Genomic DNA, 25,721 nt, shown 5'->3' with positions numbered 1-25,721 from the left:
AGATGCTGCTCTTCTACTAATCTCACTGCAACTCCCCTCCATGTCTCCGACCACTACTTTGTTTCCTTTTCTCTCTCGCTCTCCTCCAACACTACTCACTCTGCCCCTACACAGATGGTAATGCGCCGCCGCAACCTTCGCTCTCTCTCTCCCACTACTCTCTCCTCTTCCATCCTATCATCTCTTCATCTCTTCCCTCTGCTCAATCCTTCTCCCTCCAATCTCCTGATTCTGCCTCCTCAACCCTCCTCTCCTCCCTTTCTGCATCCTTTGACTCTCTGTGTCCCCTATCCTCCCGGCCGGCTCGGTCCTCCCCTCCAGCTCCCCTGATGACTCATTGCGAGCTCACAGAACAGAGCTCCGGGCAGCGGAGCGGAAATGGAAGAAAACTAAACTCCCTGCCGACCTGCCATCTTTTCACTCCCTCCTCTCTACATTTTCTTCATCTGTTTCTGCTGCTAAGGCCACTTTCTACCACTCTAAATTCCAAGCATCTGCCTCTAACCCTAGGAAGCTCTTTGCCACATTTTCCTCCCTCCTGAATCCTCCCCCCACTTTGAAAAGAAGGTTGACGACATCCGATCCTCGTTTGTTAAGTCTAATAACACTGCTGGTCCTACTCACACTGCCCTACCCTATGCTTTGACTTCTTTCTCCCCTCTCTCTCCAGATAAAATCCTGCGACTTGTGACTGCAGGCCGCCCAACAACCTGCCCGCTTGACCCCATCCCCTCCTCTCTTCTCCAGACCATCTCCGGTGACCTTCTCCCCTACCTCACCTCGCTGATCAACTCATCCTTGACCGCTGGCCATGTCCCTTCCGTCTTCAAGAGAGCGAGAGTTGCACCCCTTCTCAAAAAACCAACACTCGATCCCACTGATGTCAACAACTACAGACCAGTATCCCTTCTTTCTTTTCTTGCCAAAACTATTGAGCGTGCCGTCTTTAGCCAACTCTCTTGCTATCTCTCTCAGAATGACCTTCTTGATCCAAACCAGTCAGGTTTCAGGACTGGTCATTCAACTGAGACTGCTCTTCTCTGTGTCACGGAGGCTCTCCGCACTGCTAAAGCTAACTATCTCTCCTCTGCTCTTGTCCTTCTAGACCTGTCTGCTGCCTTTGATACTGTGAACCATCAGATCCTCCTCTCCACCCTCTCCGAGCTGGGCATCTCCGGCGCGGCTCACTCCTGGATTGCGTCCTACCTGACCGGTCGCTCCTACCAAGTGGCGTGGCGAGAAGCTGTCTCCGCACCACGTGCTCTCACCACTGGTGTCCCCCAGGGCTCAGTTCTAGGCCCTCTCCTATTCTCCCTATACACCAAGTCACTTGGCTTTGTCATATCCTCACATGGCCTCTCCTATCATTGCTACGCTGACGATACACAACTAATCTTCTCCTTTCCCCCTTCTGATAACCAGGTGGCGAATCGCATCTCTGCATGTCTGGCAGACATATCAGTATGGATGACGGATCACCACCTCAAGCTGAACCCTGGCAAGACGGAGCTGCTCTTCCTCCCGGGGAAGGACTGCCCGTTCCATGATCTCGCCATCACGGTTGACAACTCCGTTGTGTCCTCCTCCCAGAGTGCGAAGAGCCTTGGCGTGACCCTGGACAACACCCTGTCGTTCTCCGCTAACATCAAGGCGGTGACCCGATCCTGCAGGTTCATGCTCTACAACATTCGGAGAGTACGACCCTGCCTTACACAGGAAGCGGCACAGGTCCTAATCCAGGCACTTGTCATCTCCTGTCTGGATTACTGCAACTCGCTGTTGGCTGGCCTCCCTGCCTGTGCCATTAAACCCCTACAACTCATCCAGAATGCCGCAGCCCGTCTGGTGTTCAACCTTCCCAAGTTCTCTCACGTCACCCCCCTCCTCCGCACACTCCACTGGCTTCCAGTTGAAGCTCGCATCCGTTACAAGACCATGGTGCTTGCCTATGGAGCAGTGAGGGGAACGGCACCTTCGTACCTTCGGGCTCTGATCAGTCCCTACACCCAAACGAGGGCATTGCGTTCATCCACCTCTGGCCTGCTGGCTCCCCTTCCTCTGCGGAAGCATAGTTCCCGCTCAGCCCAGTCAAAACTGTTCGCTGCTCTGGCACCCCAATGGTGGAACAAGCTCCCTCACGACGCCAGGACAGCGGAGTCACTCACCACCTTCCGGAGACATTTGAAACCCCACCTCTTTAAGGAATACCTGGGATAGGATAAAGTAATCCTTCTAAAAATTGTAAAGTGGTTATCCCACTGGCTATAGGGTGATTGCACCAATTTGTAAGTCGCTCTGGATAAGAGCGTCTGCTAAATGACGTAAATGTGCCCTTGAGCAAGGCACTTAACCCTAATTGCTCCTGTAAGTCACTCTGGATAAGAGCGTCTGCTAAATGACTAAAATGTAATGTAAATGTTTCATACTGGCCCCCCGTGGGAAACGAACCCACAACCCTGGCATTGCAAGCACCATGCTCTACCAACTGAGCTACAGTGTAGACCTTACAGTAAAATGCTTACTTACAAGCCCTTAACCAACAATGCAATTTTAAGAAAGAATACCAAACAAAATCACACAAATGAAATACAATATAAAATGATACGAAATAAAAGTAACAAAGAATTAAAGAGCAGCAGTAAAAAGAACAATAGCTATATACAGGGGGTACCGGTACCGAGTCAATGTGCGGGGGAACCAGTTAGTCGAAGTAATTAAGGTAATATGTACATGTAGGTAGACTTATTAAATAGACTTATTAAAGTGACTATGCATAGATAATAAACAGAGAGTAGCAGCAGCGTAAAAGGGGGGGGTGGGGGGGCAATGCAAATAGTCAGGGTAGCCATTTGATTAGATGTTCAGGAGTCTTATGGCTTGGGGTTAGAAGCTGTTTAGAAGCCTCTTGGACCTAGACTTGGCGCTCCGGTACCGCTTGCCATGCGGTAGCAGAGAGAACAGTCTATGACTAGGGTGGCTGGAGTCTTTGACAATTTTTTGGTCGTTCCTCTGACACCGCCTGGTATAGAGGTCCTGGATGGCAGGAAGCTTGGCCCCAGTGATGTACTGGGCCGTTCGCACTACCCTCCATACCGCAGTTTCCATACCAGGCAGTGATGCAACCAGTCAGGATGCTCTCGATGGTGCAGCTGTAGAACCTTTTGAGGATCTGAGGATCCATGCTAAATATTTTCAGTCTCCTTAGAGGGAATAGGTTTTGTCGTGCCTGTCTTGGTGTGCTTGGACCATGTTAGTTTGTTGGTGCTGTGGACACCAAGGAACTTGAAGCTCTCAACCTGCTCCACTTGCATCATGCAATGGGTGGGCTTGTTATCGTTAAGGACTGGGGACTTTTTCAGTATAAAAATTAAATGGAATGGAGCTAAGCACAGGCAAAATCCTAGAGGAAAACCTGGTTCAGTCTACTTTCCATCAGACACTGGGAGATGAATTCACCTTTTAGCAGGACAATAACCTAAAACACAAGGCCAAATCTACACTGGAGTTTCTTACCAAGATGACATTGAATGTTCCTGAGTGGCCAAGTTACAGTTCTGACTTAAATTTACTTGAAAATCTATGGCAAGACCTGAAAATGGTTGTCAAGCAATCATCAACAACCAATTTGACAGAGCTTGAAGAATTTTGAAAAGAATAATAGCAAATGCTGCAAAATCCAGGTGTGGAAAGCTCTAAGAGACTTACCCAAAAAGACTCACAGCTGTAATCGCTGTCGATTGTGCTTCTCCAAAGTATTGACTCAGGGGTATGAATACTTATGTAAATGTTATATTTCTTTATTTCATTTTCAATACATTTTCAAAAATTTCTAAAAACATGTTTTCATGTTGTCAGTATCTATTTGAATTCACGCTGTAGCACAACAAAATGTGGAATAAGTGAAGGGGTATGAATACTTTCTGAAGGCACTGTATATGCTATTATAAATTAGCGTTATTAGCGTTAGCATTTATGTTACTTGCCGCTTCTTATTTCAACTGGCATTCGGTGTTGTTTCCACACCTTTTTTATAAGCTATACATCCCTTGAAAGGAGACTATAGCGTCAATAGAGGGAATGTCTATTTTCCACATCAAAGCCCATAATGACCATTTGAGAGTGGAGCATGACCTTGTCCAACCAACTGAGCCACAAGGGAGAGGGAAGGTAAAGGGGATACCTAGTCAGTTGCACAACTTAATGCATTCAACCGAAATGTGTTTTCCGCATTTAACCACAACCCTCTGAATCAGAGAGGTATGGGGGGCTGCCTTAATCGACGTCCATGTCATCAGCAACCGGGGAGCAGGTGTTGTTGGGGGGTTAACTGCCTTGCTCAAGGGCAGAACAGCATATTCTTTCCACCTTGCCAGAAGATTAAGGGAGTGAAAGAACACACTAAAGCACCCGCTGTGTGTTGCACAAGTGTTTACAAGATAATGACAGCGTTTGTTGTTGGGAGAAAAGGGGTCCTTCTTGAATTGCGGTGGTAATTGCTGTCCCTTGACTTTGGCACCATGTAAAAACACTTTTAAATGAAAAAAATATGACAAATAACACATTTTCCATTTTATTTAACTGTTATTTAATAAGGAAACATATGTAATTCCTGTATACTGCAAAATATATATATTTGTATGCATTGTAGAAACTACTGGGGGCTAGCAAATTGTCTTATCCCACTGGTGATGTGTAGAGGTGTAGTAAAATGTTTTGGGGATTTAGAGATATTTATCTATTATTTTGAATGCTAGACAGTGAACAAAAGTAGTTAATATATTGTATAGATTAATAAAAACCAAGAAGGCTATTTAAACACCTATTTTTTGCTAGATTAATTATTATAATATATACTACAGTATACTACCGTTTTCTTTTACTACAGTATTTATACTATAGTTAACTGTAAATACTAACATATATTACAGTATACTACAGTAAATACTACAGTATTCACTGTAGTGTTTTGGTCGGACTTTAATGAATACTACAGTTAAGTCTGCAAAAATACTACAGTGAATACAATAGCATTTATACCATAGTATACTTTGGTGTTTTTTTCATGTGGGTAAGTAGTCCTAGTTTTACGGTTGTTGAGGTACTGAGCGAAGGCTGTGAAGCCTAACCTGGTGGAACAGCTGTGGTGCGGCTCCTCTCTGATGAGAATTCTCTGGAACGACAGGCGCCGGGGGCTCTCCCTGCACTTACATCGTTGTAGGGACGACCACAACACACACACCTACACACGCTCAAACACTGTGCTGAAAAAGGCTGCAAGTGAAATTTTGACAGGAGCATAGAAAGAGTACAGTACAGGAGTGTATGTGTACATGAGTGTGTGTGTTTGCGTGAGTGTACTTAAAGTCACTGTTCACAGTTGTCATCCTAATCTGCTCAGTGGGGAAGGGGAGTGGGGGGTGCTATATGTGTGTACTGCACTTGTCTGTGAATGTGCGTGTGTGTGTGTGTGTGTATGTGGGTGTGTGTGTGTGTGTGTGTGTGTGTGTGTGTGTGTGTGTGTGTGTGTGTGTGTGTGTAATGTGCACGTCTGGGTGCATATGTGTGGGAGTCCATTATAGAGAGTGGGTGTATAAAGATTCTAGGAACTTGATATGCTTTCTGTGGTAATGTCAATTATGTGAAGGATAAGCCTTACTCAGAAGAGCCTGTGTCCTTGTCAGAGGTAAACTTCTATCGCTGGCACCCTTTGGGGTGTGTTAACTGCTCCCTACTGGTCTGGTCTGTCCGTGGAAGAGGAGGATGGAGGAGGACAACAAATACATGTCCAAACTGTCGCCCACTGTGGACTACTGGGCAGGCATGTATCTAGTGGTGATAGGTGAGTTACTTTGTTTTTTCTTTCCCCCGTGGTTGGATTTGTTCAGCATTCTGCATGAGGCTGGTAGTTTGGGATTTGTGAAATACAAATTACAGGAGTTCAGATAGATTTGAGAGCATGGTTGATTTCTGTGGAGACGGTGATAAGAGATGATGTACTGTAAAGGGATTCGTATTCCGTACACACTCTCTTTGCGTGCGAGCTGTTTTAGGTTTTAATTTCTCTAATTTCTCCACGGAATTTACAGCCATACTGTATATTACACCAAAGTCATATCGGTAGGAGATATACAGTAGGGGACATATAGATTAAGCAGCACTTACGGTATAATTGATTTGACACAAAGCATTATGGTTGTCTTTTCAATGGTTTGTCATGTGTGCTCTAGATGTGTGAATGGTTATTGTGCATTCATTGATTTGACACAAGCTGTTGCTTATCATTTGTCGCTTATCGTTTGTGCTGTACACAGCGGAAACCATACTTCCATTGGTGGGCTGTCTGATGTCAAATTAGAAAATACATTAAATAAGGATATCTACACAAACAATATATACAAAAAGTAAATTTCTGTTGATTCCTGATAAATGTACTGTACATCTAAAACTGTGAATGTTTACGTGTGGTACAGCACCCCAGTCCTCCTGTTGCAATTCAGATATCTTCTCCAGATACTGTGAGGTCCAAAAATATTTGGACAGTGACAAATGTTTTGTTGTTTTGGGTCTGTACTCCAGCACTTTGGATTTTAATGAAATTATACAATGACTATGAAGTGCAGACTGTCAGCTTACATTTGATGGTATTTTCATCCATATCTGGTGAACTGTTTAGAAATTACAGCACTTGTTGTACGTAGTCCCCCCATTTTAGGGAACCAAAAGTATTTGGACAAATTCAAAGTTGAAGCTGATTAAACAGCATGATCATTACACAGGTGCACTTTGTGCTGGGGACAATAAAAGGCCACTCTAAAATATGCAGTTTTGTCACACAACACAATGCCCACAGATGTCTCAAGTTTTGAGAGAGCATGCAATTGGCATGCTGAGTGCAGGAATGTCCACCAGAAATGTTGCCAAATAATGAAATGTTCATTTCTCTACCATAAGCCGCTTCCAATGTCGTTTTAGAGAATTTGGCAGTATGTCCAACTGGCCTCACAACAGCAGACCAGATGTATGGTGTCGTGTGGGCGAGAGGTTTGTTGATATCAACGTTGTGAACAGAGTGCCCCATGGTGGTGGTAGGGTTATGGTATGGGAAGACATAAGTTACGGATAACGAACACAATTGCATTTTACAGATTGCAATTTAAATGCACAGAGAAACCATGACGAGATCCTGAGGCACATTGTAGTGCCATTCATCCACCGCCATCGCCTCATGTTTCAGCATGATAATGCACAACCCCATGTCGCAAGGATCTGTACACAATTCCTAGAAGCTGAAAATATCCCAGTTCTTCCATGGCCTGCATACTCACCAGACATGTCACCCAATGAGCATGTTTGGGATGCTCTGGATCGACATGTACGACAGCGTGTTCCAGTTCCTGCCAATATCCAGCAACTTCGCACAGACATTGAAGAGGAGTGGGACAACATTCCACAGGCCACAATCAACAGCCTGATCAACTCTATGCGAAGGAGTTGTGTTGCACTGCATGAGGCAAATGGTGGTCACACCAGATACTGACTGGTTTTCTGATCCATGCCCCTACCTTTTTTTTAAAGGTATCTGTGACCAACAGATGCATTTCTTTATTCCCAGTCATGTGAAATCCATAGATTAGGGCTTAATGAATTTATTTCAATTTACTGATTAACTTCATTGAAATTGTTGCATGTTGCTTTTATATTTTTGTTCAGTATATGATAAGTATACTATATTACAGATTGGGTCTCTAAAAGATACACATTTTAATTGCCATGTGGTTTCCCAATTAAATGGGCGAATGGTGAAGTTGATGTGCTTGGTGTTGAGAGATCTTGCAACTATTAACATTGATAGAAAACTTAAATGAAACGCTGAGTCTCAAATAGCCGCCTGTCCCTTTTAATAGACGGGCAACGACACACGTTTCAGCAAATAAACACCTGTTTCAAATAAACGGTGGGTCTAAATGAATTGTTTACGAGGTTACCATGAATTACAATGAATTGTTTACGAGGTTTAATGTTTGATTTGTAACATTAAATAATTCAGTAATGACTTGAAAGAAATGATGGCAATCATCCGTTTTTATCGCCAGGAAGAAACTGCTAGCCATTGGCTGCTAACAGTTTTGAACTACTATCTAAATGGCGAGCACAAAAACAGCAACTTTGGGAGTGCAACAGGAGTATAGCCTACCTGGCTGGCATGAAAATAAAACACGGGGAAAAGCGTCCTCTATTTGCTATTTAAGTGCATAGATGACATGTATTTTTTCCCTCTGACCCTGTTTCAATACAGGTGCATGATAATGGTCCATTAAAAAATCAAAACAAATTTTACACATATATTATTTACTATATGAAAAGACAAGATTAAATCAAGAATAGTCTGATGGGTGACCATATTAGCCTATCACTTGTGAATTATATACTTTTTCAAATCATAGTCGCACACCTCATGTAGCCTAGCCCATAGGCGTATATATTTTAATAAGGTTTGTATCACAACTAAAGTGGCCTTGAGAATTTATTCTACCTTATTTGCATATTTTCTAATGTGCCTTTCGAGTAAATAATTGTATTTATTAGTGACAGACACATGGTTGTTGTATTCAATGGTTTTCAGTCCTGTAGCCTTCACCAAGTGAGTGTCTAGTGAATATGTTATCTTTAAAATTCTTTATGACAATATGTTACATATGTGACCAGTCTTGTCTTTTTGGGCTTTTCTTCCAAAATTGAAAATGGTATTCTTTTTTAATTTCATAAAAGTACAGCCTCAGAGCTTCAAAATGGTATATCATGCACTGCAATTGCTTCAAACTCCAATGGGAAAGTAATGCTGCTCTGAAAGTTGGTAAACTTGTAACCCCACTTTTGAGAAAAGGCCCTTGAAAGTTTTGGTTCAGTATTCACACTTGATAGAGAGCTCTTCTTTGTGTATGCCCATTCAGCATCTTTCACACCATCTTAAGCCTTCGCCCCACCCATCTCTTTAAGGATTCAGATGTGAGGACATGTGCTAAACAGAGTGAGTAAGGTAGTGTAGTAAACAACCAAAGATTTCAATACTAAAAGTGGTGAAAGTAGTAGCCAACAATAAGGAAAAACTCCAGGTGCAAATACATATTTAGTCCTTAGCCTATATGCTAATCTGACTTTGCTGCAGGTCATGTTGTTCTTTACATTATTGTCTCCAGTAAACACTCTCCACTGTATATCAGATCAGATCAACGTTTATTTGTTACGTGCACAGGATACAGAAGGTGTAAACAGTACAGTGAAATGCTTAATTGCAAGCTCTTAATCAACAGTGCAGGATCAATATCAAAAATAGAAAGTGCCAATAGAAAAGTATCAATATCATAGGTGATAGGTGAGGTAGTTATAGTGCCTTCAGAAAGTATTCATACTCCTTGACTTATTCTAAATTTTGTTATGTTACTGCCTGAATTCAAAATGGATTTCTTTTTAAATATCACCAATCTACACACAGTACCCCATAATGACAAAGTCAAAACATGTTTTTAGAAATATTTGCTAATTTATTGAAAATGAAAATGAAGCATTCACACTCCTGAGTCAATACATGTTGGCAGCGATTACGGCTGTGAGTCTTTCTGTGTAAGTCTCTTTTTTCACACCTGGCACGAACGAAGATGGCGGCCTCGCGACTAGCTCTTAGGAAACTTTGCAGTATTTTGTTTTTTTATGTATTCTTTTTTACATTATTAGCTCAGAAAGTGTTTTGCATCATTACATTCAGCCGGGAAAAACTATTGGATATTAGAACGGCGGTAACTCACCAGCATTACGACCAGGAATACGACTTTCCCGAAGCAGATCCTTTGTTTGCTCTCCCCAGGGCAACTGAACTGATTCCAGGGGCTGACCCAAAACATCGCCGGCGGAGGAGAGGCACTCGGAGCGGCCAGCTGGTCCGACTTAGGAGGCGTGCACACCACCCACCACTTCCAAGTATTCTACTCGCTAATGTTCAATCTTTGGTTAACAAAGTCGATGAACTACGGGCAAGGATTTCTTTCCAGAGAGACATCAAGGCCTGTTACATACTCTGTTTCACGGAAACATGGCTCTCTTGGGATATTCTGTCGGAATCGGTCCAGCCAGATGGGTTCTCAGTTCATCACGCAGACAGGAATAAATATCTCTCCAGGAACCAGAAGGGCGGAGGTGTGTGTTTCATGATTAACGACTCATGGTGTAATTGTAGTAACATAGAGGACCTCGAGTCCTTCTGTTCACCCAACCTAAAATATCTCACAATCAAATGCAGACGATATTATCTCCCAAGATAATTTTATTTGGTTATAGTCACGGCCGTGTATATCCCCCCTCAAGCCGATACCACGACGGACCTCAAATAACTTCACTGGAACTTATGCAAACTGGAAACCACATATTCTGAGGCTGCATTTATTGTAGCCGGGGATTTTAACAAAGCAAATTTGAGGACTAGGCTGCCAAAGTTCTATCAACATATTGACTGTTGTACTCACGCTGCTAAAATCCTCGATTATTGCTATTCAAACTTCCGGGATGGTTATAATGCCCTCCCCCGCCCTCCTTTTGGCAAATCTGACCACGACTCCATTTTGCTTCTCCCTTCCTATAAGCAGAAACTCAAACAGGAAGTACCCGTGCTAAGGACTATTCAACGCTGGTCTGACCAATCGGAATCCACGCTTCAAGATTGTTTTGATCACGCGGACTGGGATATATTCCGGGTTGCTTCCAAAAATAATTTAGACATATACACTGAAACAGTGACTGAGTTTATCAGGAAGTGTATAGGTGATGTTGTGCCCACTGTGACTATTAAAACATACCTTAACCAGAAACTGTGGACAGACGGCAGCATTCGCGCAAATCTGAAAGCGCAAACCACCGCATTCAACCATGGCAAGGTGACTGGGAATATGGCAGAATACAAACAGTGTAGCTACTCACTCCGCAAGGCAATTAAAAATGGAAAAACATCAGTATTTGAAACAAAGTGGAGTCGCAATACAACGGCTCAGACACGAGACGTATGTGGCAGGGTCTACAGACAATCACGGACTACAAAAAGAAAACCAGCCACGTCGCCGACACCGACGTCGCGCTTCCAGACAAGCTAAACACCTTCTTCGCCTGCTTTGAGGATAACACAGTGCCACTGACGAGGCCCACTACCAAGGACTGTGGCCTCTCCTTCTCCATGGCCAACATGATTAAGACATTTAAGCATGTTAACCCACGCAAGGCTGCCGGCCCAGACGGCATACCTAGCCGCGTCCTCAGAGCATGCACAGACCAGCTGGCTGGTGTGTTCATGGACATATTCAATCTCTCCCTTTCCCAGTCTGCTGTTCCCATATCCTTCAAGAGGGCCACCATTGTTCCTGTTCCCAAGAAAGCAAAGGTAACTGAACTAAATGACTATCACCCTCACCTCCGTCATCATGAAGTGCTTTGAGAGTCAAGTCATATCACCTCTACCTTACCTGTCACCCTAGACCCACTTCAATTTGCTTACCGCCCCAATAGATCCACAGACGATGCAATTGCCATCACACTGCACACTGCCCTATCCCATCTGGACAAGAGGAATACCTATGTAAGAATGTTGTTCATTGACTATAGCTCAGCATTCAACACCATAGTACCCTCCAAGCTCATCATTAAGCTCGAGGCCCTGGGTCTGAACCCCGTCCTGTGCAACTGGGTCCTGGACTTCCTGACGGGCCGCCCCAGGTAGGAAACAACATCTCCACTTCGCTGATCCTCAACACTGGGTCCCCACAAGGGTACGTGCTCAGCCCCCTCCTGTACTCCCTGTTCACCCATGACTGCGTGGCCAAGCACGCCTCCAACTCAATCATCAAGTTTGCAGATGACACAACAGTAGTAAGCTTGATTACCAACAATGACGAGACCGCCTACAAGGAGGAGGTGAGGGCTCTGGGAGTGTGGTGCCAGGAAAATAACCTCTCACTCAACATCAACAAAACAAAGGAGATGATCATGGACTTCAGGAAACAGCAGAGGGTGCACCCCACTATCCACATCAACGGGACCGCAGTGGAGAAGGTGGAAAGCTTCAAGTTCCTTGGCGTACACATCACCGACAAACTGAAATGGTCCACCCATGCAGACAGTGTGGTGAAGAAGGTGCAACAGAGCCTCTTCAACCTCAGGAGGCTGACTAAATTTGGCTTATCACCTAAAACCCTCACAAACTTTTACAGATGCACAATTGAGAGCATCCTGTCGGCCTGTATCACCGCCTGGTACGGCAACTGCACCGCCCACAACCGCAGGGCTCTCCAGAGGGTGGTGCGGTCTGCCGAACGCATTACCGGGGGCAACAACACATCTGCCACGCTGATCCACAACACGGGGGCCCCACAGGGGTGCGTGCTTAGTCCCCTCCAGTACTCCCTTTTCACACACAACTGTGTGGCCACGCACGACTCCAACACCATCATTAAGTTTGCTGACGACACAACGGTGGTAGGCCTGATCACCGACAATGATTAGACAGCCTACAGGGAGACCTGGTAATGACAAAAGAACTGATCATGGACTACAGAAAAAGGGGGGCCAAGCATGCCCCCATTCACATCGACGGGGCTGTAGTGGAGCGGGTCGAGTGCTTCAAGTTCCTTGGCGTCCACATCACAAAAAAACTATCATGGTCCAAACACACCAAGACAGTCATGAAGAGGGCACGACAATGCTTACTCCCCCTCAGAATACTGAAAAGATTTGGCATGGGTCCTCAGATCCTCAAAAAGTTCTACAGCTGCACCATCGAGAGCATCCTGACTGGTTGCATCTGCTCTGCCTCCGACCGCAATGCACTACAGAGGGTACTGCGTACGGCCCAGTACATCACTGGGGCCAAGCTTCCTGCCATCCAGGACCTCTATACCAGGCGGTGTCAGAGGAAGGCCCTCAAAATTGTCAAAGACTCCAGCCACCCTAGCCATAGACTGTTCTCTCTGCTACCGCACGGCAAGTGGTACCGGAGCGCCAAGTCTAGGTCCAAAAGGCTTCTCAACAGCTTCTACCCCCAAGCCATAAGACTCCTGAACAGCTAATCATGGCTACCGGGACTATTTGCACCCCCACCCCATTTTTTACGCTGCTGCTACTCTGTTAATTATTTATGCGTAGTCACTTTAACTCTACCCACATGTACATATTACCTCAACTACCTCAACTAGCCAGTGCCCCCGCACATTGACTCGGCACCGGTACCCCCCTGTATATAGCCTCCCTACTGTTATTTTATTTTACTTCTGCTCTTTTTTTCTCAACACTTTTTTGTTGTTGTTTTATTTTACTTTTTTATGTCTACACCTGTTGTATTCGGCGCATGTGGCAAATACAATTTGATTTGATTTGATTTGATCTGTCAAGCATGGTGGAGGCAATGTGATGGTCTGGGGGTGCTTTGGTGGTGGTAAAGTGGGAGATTTGTAGAGGGTAAAAGGGATCTTGAAGAAGGAAGGCTATCACTCCATTTTGCAACGCCATGCCATACCCTGTGGACGGCGCTTGATTGGAGCCAATTTCTTCCTACAACAGGACAATGACACAAAGCACAGCTCCAAACTATGCAATAACTATTTAGGGAAGAAGCAGTCAGCTGGTATTCTGTCTATAATGGAGTGGCCAGCACAGTCACCGGATCTCAACCCTATTGAGCTGTTGTGGGAAGTGCCCACCAATTTATGGGAGGTGCTTCAGGAAGCATGGGGTGAAATCTCTTCAGATTACCTCAACAAATTGACAACTAGAATGCCAAAGGTCTGCAAGTCTGTAATTGCTGCAAATGGAGGATTCTTTGACGAAGTTTGAAGGACACAAATATTATTTCAATTAAAAATCATTATTTCTAAACTTGTCAATGACTACATTTCCTATTCATTTTGCTATATTTCCTATTCAAACTAATTTCATGTATGTTTTCATGGAAAACAAGGACATTTCTAAGTGACCCCATACTTTTGAACGGTAGTGTAGCTAGCTAGCAGAGATTAAATGATGATGAGAGACAAGAACCTTAATAAATAATGATTTAATAAATATCCAATAGGCCTACATAGGCAACAACTATTATGGTTGGCGAGTCCGAGTTAACCAAGCTAGTTGGTGATGTTAATAGTGACGTTTCCGTTGATGGCACACGAGTGGAAGAACTTTCCATGGTGCTGGTGCTGCTGGCTGCTTGCCTTGTCTTTAGCGGAGAATCGGACGTCCCACTCACATCATTACCAGCTAAAATGGCACTCCAGCGCTTTCTGTTCTCCATGTTAGGGGCTGCCAATAACTCTTGAGTGAGCTCTCACGCCGATGGCCACTCACAGCCATTATTTCCCGTGCCTCCCGCATCAGGGTAACTTTTGCATTCTGAAGTTGCTACCCAAGTGGGCTGGTAGTTAGTTATTTTCTCAGGTTTTGACCCAGTTGTTAATTATATTCCTTCGACATTGCTATGCTAAACAAATCATTGGCATGCAGCTAGCTAGCAGAGATTAAATGTAATGAGAGACAAGAACTTCAATAAATAAGCACGGTTTCCATGGTGAATTATTAGTTTCACGTTCATTCTTGGGCTAGCTAGCCTACTGCCACAGGAGAGATCGCATTTGTAAAATAATACATTGTTGCACAGGTTGTAGAGGCAGACAGGTAGGTTTATACAACCGGCAACTGTTGCAAACCTAATAGTAGCATGGACAAAATTTGCGTAGACGCTTTCTTGCCGAGGGAGATTAAGTTGATGAATTTCTTGCCTGGACTGTGGGACAGTGGAATTATGACATTATGTGATGGTATTTTGTCTGGAGTTGTTGTCCCACATACAGTGCATTCGGAAAGTGTTCAGACCCCTTGACTTTTTCCACATTTTGTTACGTTACAGCCTTATTCTAAAATTGATTAAATTATTTTTTGCCTCTTCAGTCTACACACAATACCCCATAATGATGAAGCAAAAACAGGTTTTTAGAATGTTTTGCAAATGTATTACAAATAAAAAACATAAATAACTTATTTACATACGTATTCAGACCATTTGCTATGAGACTCAAAATTGAGCTCAGGTGCATCCTGTTTCCATTGATCATCCTTGAGATGTTTCTTCTACAACTTGATTGGAGTCCACCTGTGGTAAATTAAATTGATTGGACATGATTTGGAAAGGCACACACCTGTCTGTATAAGGTCCCACAGTCCCCAAGAACACAGTGGCCTCCATCATTCTTAAATGGAAGAAGTTACATGAAGGGGTCGCAGTTCCGGAGCGACCCACTAGGTGTCATCCTCCGACAACCTTAGGCACCTCCTCACTCACAGTCGGGACTAATCATCTTCCTATTGGTGTCACCTGTGTCTATCTGATTCACCTGTGTATTTATGCCCTCACTTCCCTGTGTTCCCTTGCTCAATTTTCTCTGCTAGTTTCACTATGCCAAGCAGTACTAATCAGTGTCTGATCGCGGGACATATGGACAGGAACGTGAGAAGTGTTCTCCCAGTTTATTTATTATTTCAGACATAGTTAGTATTTCGTATTTTTGGCTGTCTGCCTGTTTTTTGGAGTCTTATTTGCTCCGCCTTTCTTTTTCGTGTAAATTCCGTTATTTTGTAGCCTGGCTTCGGGACCATCAGTAAAGTTCCTTGTTTCACCATCTCTGCCTACTGCCTACTGTCTAACCTGCACCTCACCTGGGTCATACCTCACACCAACCCTTACACCAAGACTCTTCCTAGAGCTGGCCGCCTGGCCAAACTGAGCAATCGGGGGAAAAGGGCCTTGGTCAGGGAGGTGACTAAGAACCCGATGGTCACTCTGACAGAGCTCCAGAGTTCCTCTGTGGAGATGGGAGAACCTTCCAGAAGGACAACCATCTCTGCAGCACTCCACCAATCAGGCCTTTTTGGTAGAGTGGCCAGACGGAAGCCACTCCTCATTAAAAGTCACATGGCAGCCAGCTAGGAGTTTGCCAAAAGGCACATAAAGGTGTCTCAGACCATGAGAAATAAGATTCTCTGGTCTGATGAAACCAAGATTGAACTCTTTGGCCTGAATGCCAAGCATAATGTCTGAAGGAAACCTGGCACCATCCCTATGCTGAAGCATGGTGGTGGCAGCATCATGCTATGGGGATGTTTTTCAGCGGCAGGGACTGGGAGTCTAGTCAGGATCGAGGGAAAGATGAACGGAGCAAAGTACAGAGAGATCCTTGATGAAAACCTGCTCAGACTGGGGGCGAAGGTTCACCTTCCAACAGGAAAAATTACGCTAAGCACATAGCCAAGACAATGCAGGAGTGGCTTCGGGACAAGTCTCTGAATGTCCTTGAGTGGTCCAGCCAGAGACAGGACTTGAACCCGATCAAACATCTCTGAAGAGACCAAAAAATAGTTGTGCCGTGACGCTTCCCATCCAACCTCACAGAGCTTGAGAGGCTCTGCAGAGAAGAATGGGAGAAACTCCCAAAATACAGTTGTGCCAAGCCTGTAGCATCATACCCAAGAAGGCTTGAGTCTGTAATCACTCCCAAAGGTGCTTCAACAAAGTACTGAGTAAAGGGACTTAATACTTATGTAAATTTGATATTTCTCTTTTTAATTGTTAATACATTTGCTAAATTTTCTAAAAACCTGTTTAAAAAAAACAACGATTTAAGCCATTTTAGAATAAGGCTGTAACGTAACAAAATGTTGATAAAGTCAAGTGGTCTGAATATTTCAGAACGCACTGAATTAGCATCCAGGATCCAAACAACTGGTTTTATAATAAAGCAATTGTACACAAGAGGGCATGCTAAACTACTTTTTTATTATGGCTGTGCTGCGGTCATAGGTATGAGGCGGAGCCGAGTACCGTAGATCAGCACAGCTGTGCTAAAAAAGTCATTTTGCACATCTTCGAGTGTACAATTGCTTATCTACAACTGGTTACCAATTAAATAAAAAACATTATTTTGATTTACACTACCAGTGTAAAGTTTTAGAACACCTACTCATTCAAGGGTTTTTCTTTATTTTTACTATTTTCTACATTGTAGAATAATAGTGAAGACATCAAAACTATGAAATAACACATATGGAATCATGTAGTAACCAAAAAAGTGTTAAACAAATCCAAATATATTTTATTACTGTATTTGAGATTCTTCAAATAGCCACCCTTTGCGTTGATGACAGCTTTGCACACTCTTGGCATTCTCTCAACCAGCTTCACCTGGAATGCTTTTCCAACAGTCTTGAAAGAGTTCCCACATATGCTGAGCACTTGTTGGCTGCTTTTCCTTCACTCTGCAATCTGACTCATCCCAAACCATCTCAATTTGGTTGAGGTTGTGTCACGGATTCAGCCGAGGCTGCTCCTCCTCCTTGCTCGGGCAGGCTTCGGCGTTCGTCGTCACCGGAGTACTAGCTGCTGCCGATTTATATTTCTATGTTCTACTTGTCTTGTCTTTATTGTTCACACCTGGTTCCCATTAGGTATTGATTACTTCCCTATTTAACCCTCTGGCTCCCACTGTATGTTGTGCGTGTTTGTTCATGTTTGGTTGTCGTCTGGTGAGCGGGTTTGTTTCCTCCCTGCGTGGAGGTTATGTTATTTACGTTACCTAAGAGTAAAGTACATTTTTCGATTAGCTCTGTGTCCTGCGCCTGACTTCGTCCTACCGCATCACACTGCCCCCCTGACAGAAACACGCACCATAATATGGAGTCAGCAGGTACATTCATTTCGTTTGGATCAATGGAGGAACGTGTCCAACAGCAGGCGACCATGATCCAGACTCTCGGCACCGCAATGGAGCGCGTGTTGAACACTATGGAGCGATGGGAGAGAGGTGGTGGTCCTACACCTCCTCCAACTACACAACCACCCACACCGCTGTTCACCCCTTCGTTACCTGGGTCCAGTGGGATTTGACTCTTGCTCCCGAGGGCATACGATGGTACAGCTGCCGGCTGCCAGGGTTTTCTGCTCCAGGTAGAGCTCTACCTGGCTACCATCCACCCGGCTCCCTCGGGATACGAGAGCGTGTCCGCCCTCATCTCCTGTCTGTCTGGAAGAGCGCTCGAGTGGGCCAACGCCGAGTGGGGAGGAATAGACGCAGCGTTAGTATGCTATGAGGATTTCACCCGCCGCTTTCGGGCGGTATTCGATCATCCACCGGAGGGGAGAGCGGCGGGGGAACGTCTATTCCACCTCAGACAGGGGAGGAGGAGCGCACAGGACTTTGCACTGAATTTCAGGACACCACCCTTAACCTGGACCAACTGGTGGACATGTCGATAAGGCTGGATAACCTGTTGGCAACCCGCGGATGTCCGGATCAGGGGCCGTCCATTCCATCCCCCAGCACCTCCGACCCTACTCCTATGGAGCTCGGAGGTGCTGCTTTTAGGGAGACCGGAAGGAGGGACATCTCCTGCACCAACTGTGGCCGCGGAGGACACACTGCTGGTTGGTGCTGGGGAGGGTCTTTCAGGAGTCGAGGCGGTAGGCATAGCACTGGTGGACCGCCTCAGGTGAGTAGGCACCTGACTCACCCAGAGCTCCCTGTTGCGCATATGTGTATTGATATTGTATTTCCAGAGTTTTCCCCTCATTCCCAGCATAAGGCGCTCGTAGATTCAGGCGCAGCTGGGAACTTTATTGATCGTCAGTTTTCTCGTAGTTTAGGGATTCCTATTGTTCCTGTTGATGTGCCCTTCCCCGTACACGCCTTAGATAGTCGCCCTTTAGGGTCAGGCCTGATTAGCGAGGTCACAGCTCCACTCTGGATGAAAACGCAGGAGGGTCATGAGGAGAAAATGTGTCTCTATCTGATTGATTCTCCTGCGTTTCCAGTGGTGTTGGGGCTTCCCTGGTTAACTTTTCATGACCCCACGATCTCATGGCAACAGAGGGCTCTCAAGGGATGGTCAAGTCAGTGCTCGGGGAGGTGTGTAGGTGTTTCCATAGGGGCAACTACGGTGGAAAGTCCAAACCAGGTCTCCACCATGCACATTCCCCCCGAATATGCTGATTTCGCTCTCGCCTTCTGTAAAAAGAAGGCGACTCAATTACCACCCCATCGACAGGGGGATTGTGTGATAAATCTCCAGGTAGGCGCTGCACTTCCCCGGAGTCACATGTATCCCTTGTCACAGGAAGAGACGGCAGCTATGGAGCCATCGACTTCACCTGTCTCCTCAAGTTTATTTTTTGTGAAGAAGAAGGATGGAGGTTTACGCCCGTGCATTGACTACCGGGGTCTCAATCAGATCACTGTCAAGTACAGTTATCCACTACCGCTCATTGCTAGTATGACGGAGTCATTGCACGGGGCGCGCTTCTTTACAAAATTGGATCTCAGGAGCGCGTACAACCTGGAGCGTATCCGGGTGGGAGATGAGTGGAAGACATCATGAAGTACCACCTCTGGGCACTATGAGTTCCTTATACCATACGGGTTGATGAATGCTCCATCAGTCTTCCAATCCTTTGTTGATGAGATTTTCAGGGACCTGGACGGACAGGGTGTAGTGGTGTATATTGATGACATTCTCATATACTCCGCTACATGGGCCGAGCATGTGTCCCTGGTGCGTCAAGTGCTTGGTCGACTGTTGGAGCATGACCTGTATGTGAAGGCGGAGAAATGTCTGTTCTTCCAAGAGTCCATCTCCTTCCTAGGGCACCGCCTGTCCGCGTCAGGGGTGGAGATGGAGATTGACCTCATTTCGGCCGTGCGTAATTGGCCGACTCCAACCACGGTGAAGGAGGTGCAGCGATTTTTGGGTTTTGCCAACTACAACCGGAGGTTTATCCGGGGCTTTGGTCAGGTAACGGCTCCCATTACCTCCTTGCTGAGGGGGGGACCGGTGCGACTGCAGTGTTCAGCTGAGGCGGACAGGGCTTTTGGTCATCTGAAGGACCTGTTTATTTCGGCTCCAGTGCTGGCACATCCGGATCCCTCCTTAGCATTCCAGGTTGAGGTGGACGTGTCCGAGGCTGGGATAGGAGCTGTACTGTCTCAGAGCTCGGGTACACCACCAAAGCTCCGCCCCTGTGCTTTCTTTTCTAAGAAGCTTTGTCCGGCGGAGCGCAACTATGATGTGGGGGACCGGGAGTGTTAGCTGTGGTTAAGGCTCTGAAAGTGTGGAGGCATTGGCTTGAGGGGGCTAAACACCCTTTCCTCATTTTGACTGACCATCGCAATCTGGAGTACATCTGGGCAGCGAGGAGATTGAACCCTCGCCAGGCAAGGTGGGCCATGTTCTTCACTCGTTTTGTGTTTACTCTTACTTACAGACCAGGTTCCCAGAACGCTAAGGCAGACGCCCTGTCCCGACTGTATGACACAGAGGAGAGGTCCATTGAGCCCACAACCATACTTCCGGTGCCGTGTCTGGTGGCACTGGTGGTGTGGGAGGTTGACGCGGACATCGAGTGGGCGTTACGTACCGAGCCCACTCCCCCCCAGTGTCTAGAGGGTCGTATGTACGTGCCGCTCGAGGTTCGCGATCGATTGATCTATTGGGCTCACAAGTCACCCTCCTCTGGTCATCCTGGCATCGGTCGGACAGTGCACTGTCTTAGAGGGAAGTACTGGTGGCCCACTTTAGCCAAGGATGTGAGGGTTTACGTTTCCTCCTGCTTGGTGTGCGCCCAGTGTAAGGCACCTAGACACCTGCCCAGAGGGAAATTACAACCCCTACCCGTTCCACAACGGCCGTGGTCCCATCTATCGGTGGATTTTGTTACGGACCTTCCCCCCTCACGGTCCTGGTCGTTGTGGATCAGTTTTCTAAGTCCTGCCGTCTCATTCCTATGCCAGGTCTCCCTACGGCCCTACAAACTGCTGAGGCCCTATTTACACACGTCTTCCGGCACTAAGGGGTGCCTGAGGATATTGGATCGGGGTCCCCAGTTCACCTCAATGGTCTGGAGGGCGTTCATGGAACGTCTGGGGGTCTCGATCAGCTTGACCTCAGGTTTTCACCCCGAGAGTAATGGGCAGGTGGAGAGAGTTAACCAGGATGTGGGTAGGTTTCTGCAGTCCTATTGCCAGGACCGGCCGGGGGAGTGGTCAGATTTTATCCCCTGGGCAGAGATGGCCCAAAACTCACTCCGCCACTCATCCACTAACCATTCTCCCTTTCAGTGTGTGTTAGGTTATCAGCCGGTCCTGGCCCTTGGCATCAGAGCCAGATCAAGGCTCCTGAGGTGAATGAGTGGTTTTGGCGCTCGGAAGAGACCTGGAACGCTGCCCATGTACGCCTGCAGCGGGCCATCAGGCGACAAAAGCGCCGACCGCCACCGCAGTGAGGCCCCGGTGTATGCACCGGGGGACCGGGTCTGGCTCTCGACCCGAAACCTGCCCCTTCGCCTGCCCTGCTGGAAGCTGGGTCGGCGATTTGTGGGTCGTTTAAAGTCCTGAGGAGATTGAACGAAGTATGTTATAGGTTACAGCTCCCTCTGAATTACTGTTCCAACCCCTCGTTCCATGTGTCTCTCCTCAGGCCGGTGGTAGCTGGTCCACTCCAGGAGTCTGAGGTACGGGAGGTTCCTCTGCCCCCACTGGACATCGAGGGGGCATCGGCGTACTCGGTCCGTTCCATCCTGGATTCGAGGCGTCGGGTGGGGAGCCTGCAGTATATCGTGGAGTGGGAGGGGTACGGTCCGGAGGAATGGTGCTGGGTCCCTAGGAGGGACATCTTCGATCCCTCCATGTTGAGGGATTTCCACCGTCGTCATCCAACTCACCCTGCGCCGCGTCCTCCTGGCCATCCCTGAGGCCAGTGTCGGCGCACGGCTGAGGCCGCACGTCAAGGGGGGGAGGCATACTGTCACGGATTCAGCCGAGGCTGCTCCTCCTCCTTGCTCAGGCAGGCTTCGGCGTTCGTCGTCACCGGAGTACTAGCTGCTGCCGATCTATGTTTCTGTGTTCTACTTGACTTGTCTTTATTGTTCACACCTGGTTCCCATTAGGTGTTGATTACTTCCCTATTTAACCCTCTGGCTCCCACTGTATGTTGTGCGTGTTTGTTCATGTTTGGTTGTCGTCTGGTGAGCGGGTTTGTTTCCTCCCTGCGTGGAGGTTATGTTATTTACGTTACCTAAGAGTAAAGTACGTTTTCGATTAGCTCTGTGTCCTGCGCCTGACTTCGTCCTACTGCATCACACTGACATCCTGACAGGTTGGGGGATTGTGGAGGCCAGGTCATCTGATGCAGCACTCCATCACTCTCCTTCTTGGTAAAATAGCCCATACACAGCCTGGAGGTGTGTTGGGTCATTGTTCTGTTGGGGAAAAAATGATAGTCCCACTAAGCCCAAACCAGATGGGATGGCGTATCGCTGCAGAATGCTGTGGTAGCCATGCTGGTTAAGTGTGCCTTGAATTTTAAATAAGTCACAGACCGTGTCACCAGCAAAGCACCCCCACACCATAACACCTCCTCAATGCTTTACGGTGGGAACTGCACATGCGGAGATTATTTGTTCACCCACACCCAGGGGCGGTGTGTTCAATAGGGCGATATGGGCGACGCACTGCCAAACAGGAAAAGGAAGGGATTTTTTTTCTAATCAATTATATCACGGCAACAGTAGTTATCAGTGTTGTAATCTAGACGTCTGGTCTGATCTGCCACTAAATGTCCAATCAGGCTAAAGTCGTGCTTCAAATGCCCCCCCCTCCCCCCCTTTTGGGGCGATTTCAGTCAGGTTGAAAATCGCCCAGAAGTCTGTCATAGACTCCCATGTAAAATCTATTTTTTTCAAATATCAGAGCTTTCAATACAATCTCTATGGGTTTCTGAGGGCTTGCACTTACGCGCTTTCGTCATACGTAACGTAACCATGAACGTAACTAAGAAAAGAGCGGGTAGCAGCGTCAATCAATTCACGTACTACTGGTAAGATTGCTATAGCGTTCAGTGCAACTCGATTGTCTCTTTGAAATAAGTTACTTTTTGTCGGCGAACAAATCAAGATAAATTGGCAACGAAACAATTAGGACCTCCCAGACCAAATTTAATAATTCAACAGGTTTCTACTAAAGGCGGAAAGTCCTACACCCGAGGATTTTCCAAAAATTAGTACGAACGAAAAACCTGGCTAGCAGGCTGCGATGTAGCTAATGCAGTCTTCTGCTACCCCCTGCTTACTCTTTCACCCTGAAGGCGGCACGGCAGACAGCACCGCTTGGACAGCGACTGGTGTGTAACGGACATGCACCATCTTTCAGGAAAGATTAAGAAACATGAGCTGTCAAAGACCCACATGGATAGCTGTTTGAGATGGTCTGCTTTGGGGAGTGAACATTTCCACTCAACTGGATGAGGGATACAGGCTAGCTGTCCGCCGCCACAACGATGAGGTTAGTGTTGATAATCACAAGTTTACTGGAGAACTGAGACCAAGTAGAGACTTTGGACAGGGTGGATATGGTATAATAAAGGCAGTTTATTCAGAGATAAAGATATCTGGAATCGCGTGCACGGACCCGTTCGTTATCTGAAGACAATGTTTCATTGTGTGCAGACATTTTATGCAATAAATGAAGTAGGTTGAATCTAGTAGTTCTGATCTTCTGATTGGTCCTGATGAGTTGGGCGAGGTCACCTCCAGGCTAGTGTCACTGTTGCATTGGCTCTGAGTCGGGTTCTCTGTCTTCAAATGTTCAGCCTAAGAGAGGGGATTTTTGTGTGTGTGTGTGTGTGTGTGTGTGTTTAACAGTGATGATGTGTGTGTGTGTGTGTGTGTGTGTGTGTGTGTGTGTGTGTGTGTGTGTGTGTGTGTGTTTAACAGTGATGATGTGTGTGTGTGTGTGTTTGTGTGTGTGTGTGTGTGTGTGTCCTCAGAGCAAGAACTTGTGAGTTGGAAGAACTGAGAGGCCTATGGCGTGGGTGTTGTCCTTGGCCACCTGCTGACAAGGCTGACAAGATAGGACCCTTTTGTCCATTGTTATTGGATAGGAACAGAACTTATTACCAGCTCCTGACCTAAATAGATCTTAGCACAACATTTTACTCAACATATCATATTCCATATTCACTATAACAAATATATTTACTACGACATTAGCAAGAACCGCCACATCCTCAGCCGGCTAATCCAGTGTGTGAAGTTTTGCGGAGTGTTTGAGTTAGCTTTGCGAGGCAAAGATGAAACTGAGGGCTCCACCAACCCTGGTAAGCCAACACTTTTGAGATCAGTCAATAAATGCTTCTGGTATTGACTTATATGCTGCCCCTGTCTTCATGTTGTTGCTGGACATATCTTTTTTAAAATGTGTGTAGGTCACCTAAATCATCAGAAAAATTGCCCCCCCTGAGAAATTTTTCAGGAGCCGCCACTGCCCACACCGCGTCTCATAAAGACAGGGCGGTTGGAACCAAAATCTCCAATTTGGACTACAGACCAAAGGACACATTTCCACTAGCCTAATGTCCATTGCTCGTGTTTCTTGGCCCAATCAAGTCTCTTCTTCTTATTGGTGTTTTTTAGTTGTGGTTTCTTTGCAGCAGTTCGACCATGAAGGCCTGATTCACACGGTCTCCTCTGAACAATCGATCTTAAGATGTGTCTGTTACTTTAACTCTGTGAAGCATTTATTTGGGCTGCAATTTCTGAGGCTGGTAACTCTAATGAACTTATCCTCTGCAGCAGAGGTACCTCTGGGTCTTCCATTCCTGTGGCGGTCCTCATGAGAGCCAGTTTCATCATAGAGCTTGATGGTTTTTGCGACTGCAATGTTCTTGACATTTTCCAGATTGACTGACTTTCATGTCTTAAAGTAATGATGGACTGTAATTTCTCTTTGCTTATTTGAGCTGTTCTTGCCATAATATGGACTTGGTCTTTTACCAAGTAGGCCTATCTTCTGTATTACCCCCTATCTTGTCACAACACAACTGATTGGCTCAAACGCATTAAGAAGGAAAGAAATTCCACAAATTAACTTTTAAGAAGGCACACCCGTTAATTTAAATGCATTCCAGGTGACTACCTCATGAAACTCGTTGAGAGAATGCCAAGAGTGTGCAAAGCTGTCATCAAGGCAAAGGGTGGCTACAATGAAGAATCTCAAATATAAACTATATTTTGAATTGTTTAACACTTTTTTGGTTACTACATGATTCAATATGTGTTATTTCATAGTTTTGATGTCTTCACTATTATTCTACAATGTAGAAAATAGTAAAAATAAAGACAAACCCTTGAATGAGTAGGTGTTCTAAAACTTTTTACCGGTAGTGTATGTATTCATAGGCTACTATTTCATCCCTCAACAAAAATATAGGCCTAGTCCCGATACATCTATGATTGCTAACCAAGCCGGCTCGCCGTTCATTCTATCGGTTAGGTTGCCAGAAACGCGACCCAGTCGTGAAGTCTTTTGTTCTATATCTATGGACAAAACCCAGTCGTTCGTTCTAAATGTTCCGTTGCCATGCTGGCTGTCAACGCTCGTATCCCTTGCTTGCTAGCCAACTACGGCTAACACTGTCAAGTCAAACCGTGCAGCTAGAATAACAGCAAAATAGCTGCATTTCGTTTCATTTGACCTGTTTTTCTATTGAAAATTCTTTGTATATGTATATCCATAAAAATTATGCTGAGTCATGATTTCGACTGGCTGAGAAAAGATGTCCATCTCGTCCTGACATGTTAATTATCAATAGGACAGTGG

The 25,721-nt window shown here is 45.9% G+C and overlaps 1 protein-coding gene across 1 annotated transcript in view; it reads left to right on the top strand.

The window, feature by feature from the left end:
* Window positions 1-5,760: 5,760 nt before the first annotated feature.
* The window catches only part of opn8a (opsin 8, group member a), a gene marked incomplete at both ends in the record, with an annotated part of 60,341 nt that continues 40,380 nt past the window's right edge, over window positions 5,761-25,721 (top strand). Inside the window, one exon of the mRNA XM_084151038.1 lies at window positions 5,761-5,839. Within this exon, the coding sequence (XP_084007164.1) occupies window positions 5,761-5,839 (79 nt within the window). The remainder of the gene's footprint in view (window positions 5,840-25,721) is intronic.

Source organism: Coregonus lavaretus, assembly GCF_964263955.1.
Source record: "Coregonus lavaretus genome assembly, chromosome: 33".
In the NCBI taxonomy this organism is placed as follows: domain Eukaryota; kingdom Metazoa; phylum Chordata; class Actinopteri; order Salmoniformes; family Salmonidae; genus Coregonus; species Coregonus lavaretus.
Note: the sequence above shows the minus strand (reverse complement) of the source record. Positions and strands in the feature narration are given on the sequence as shown.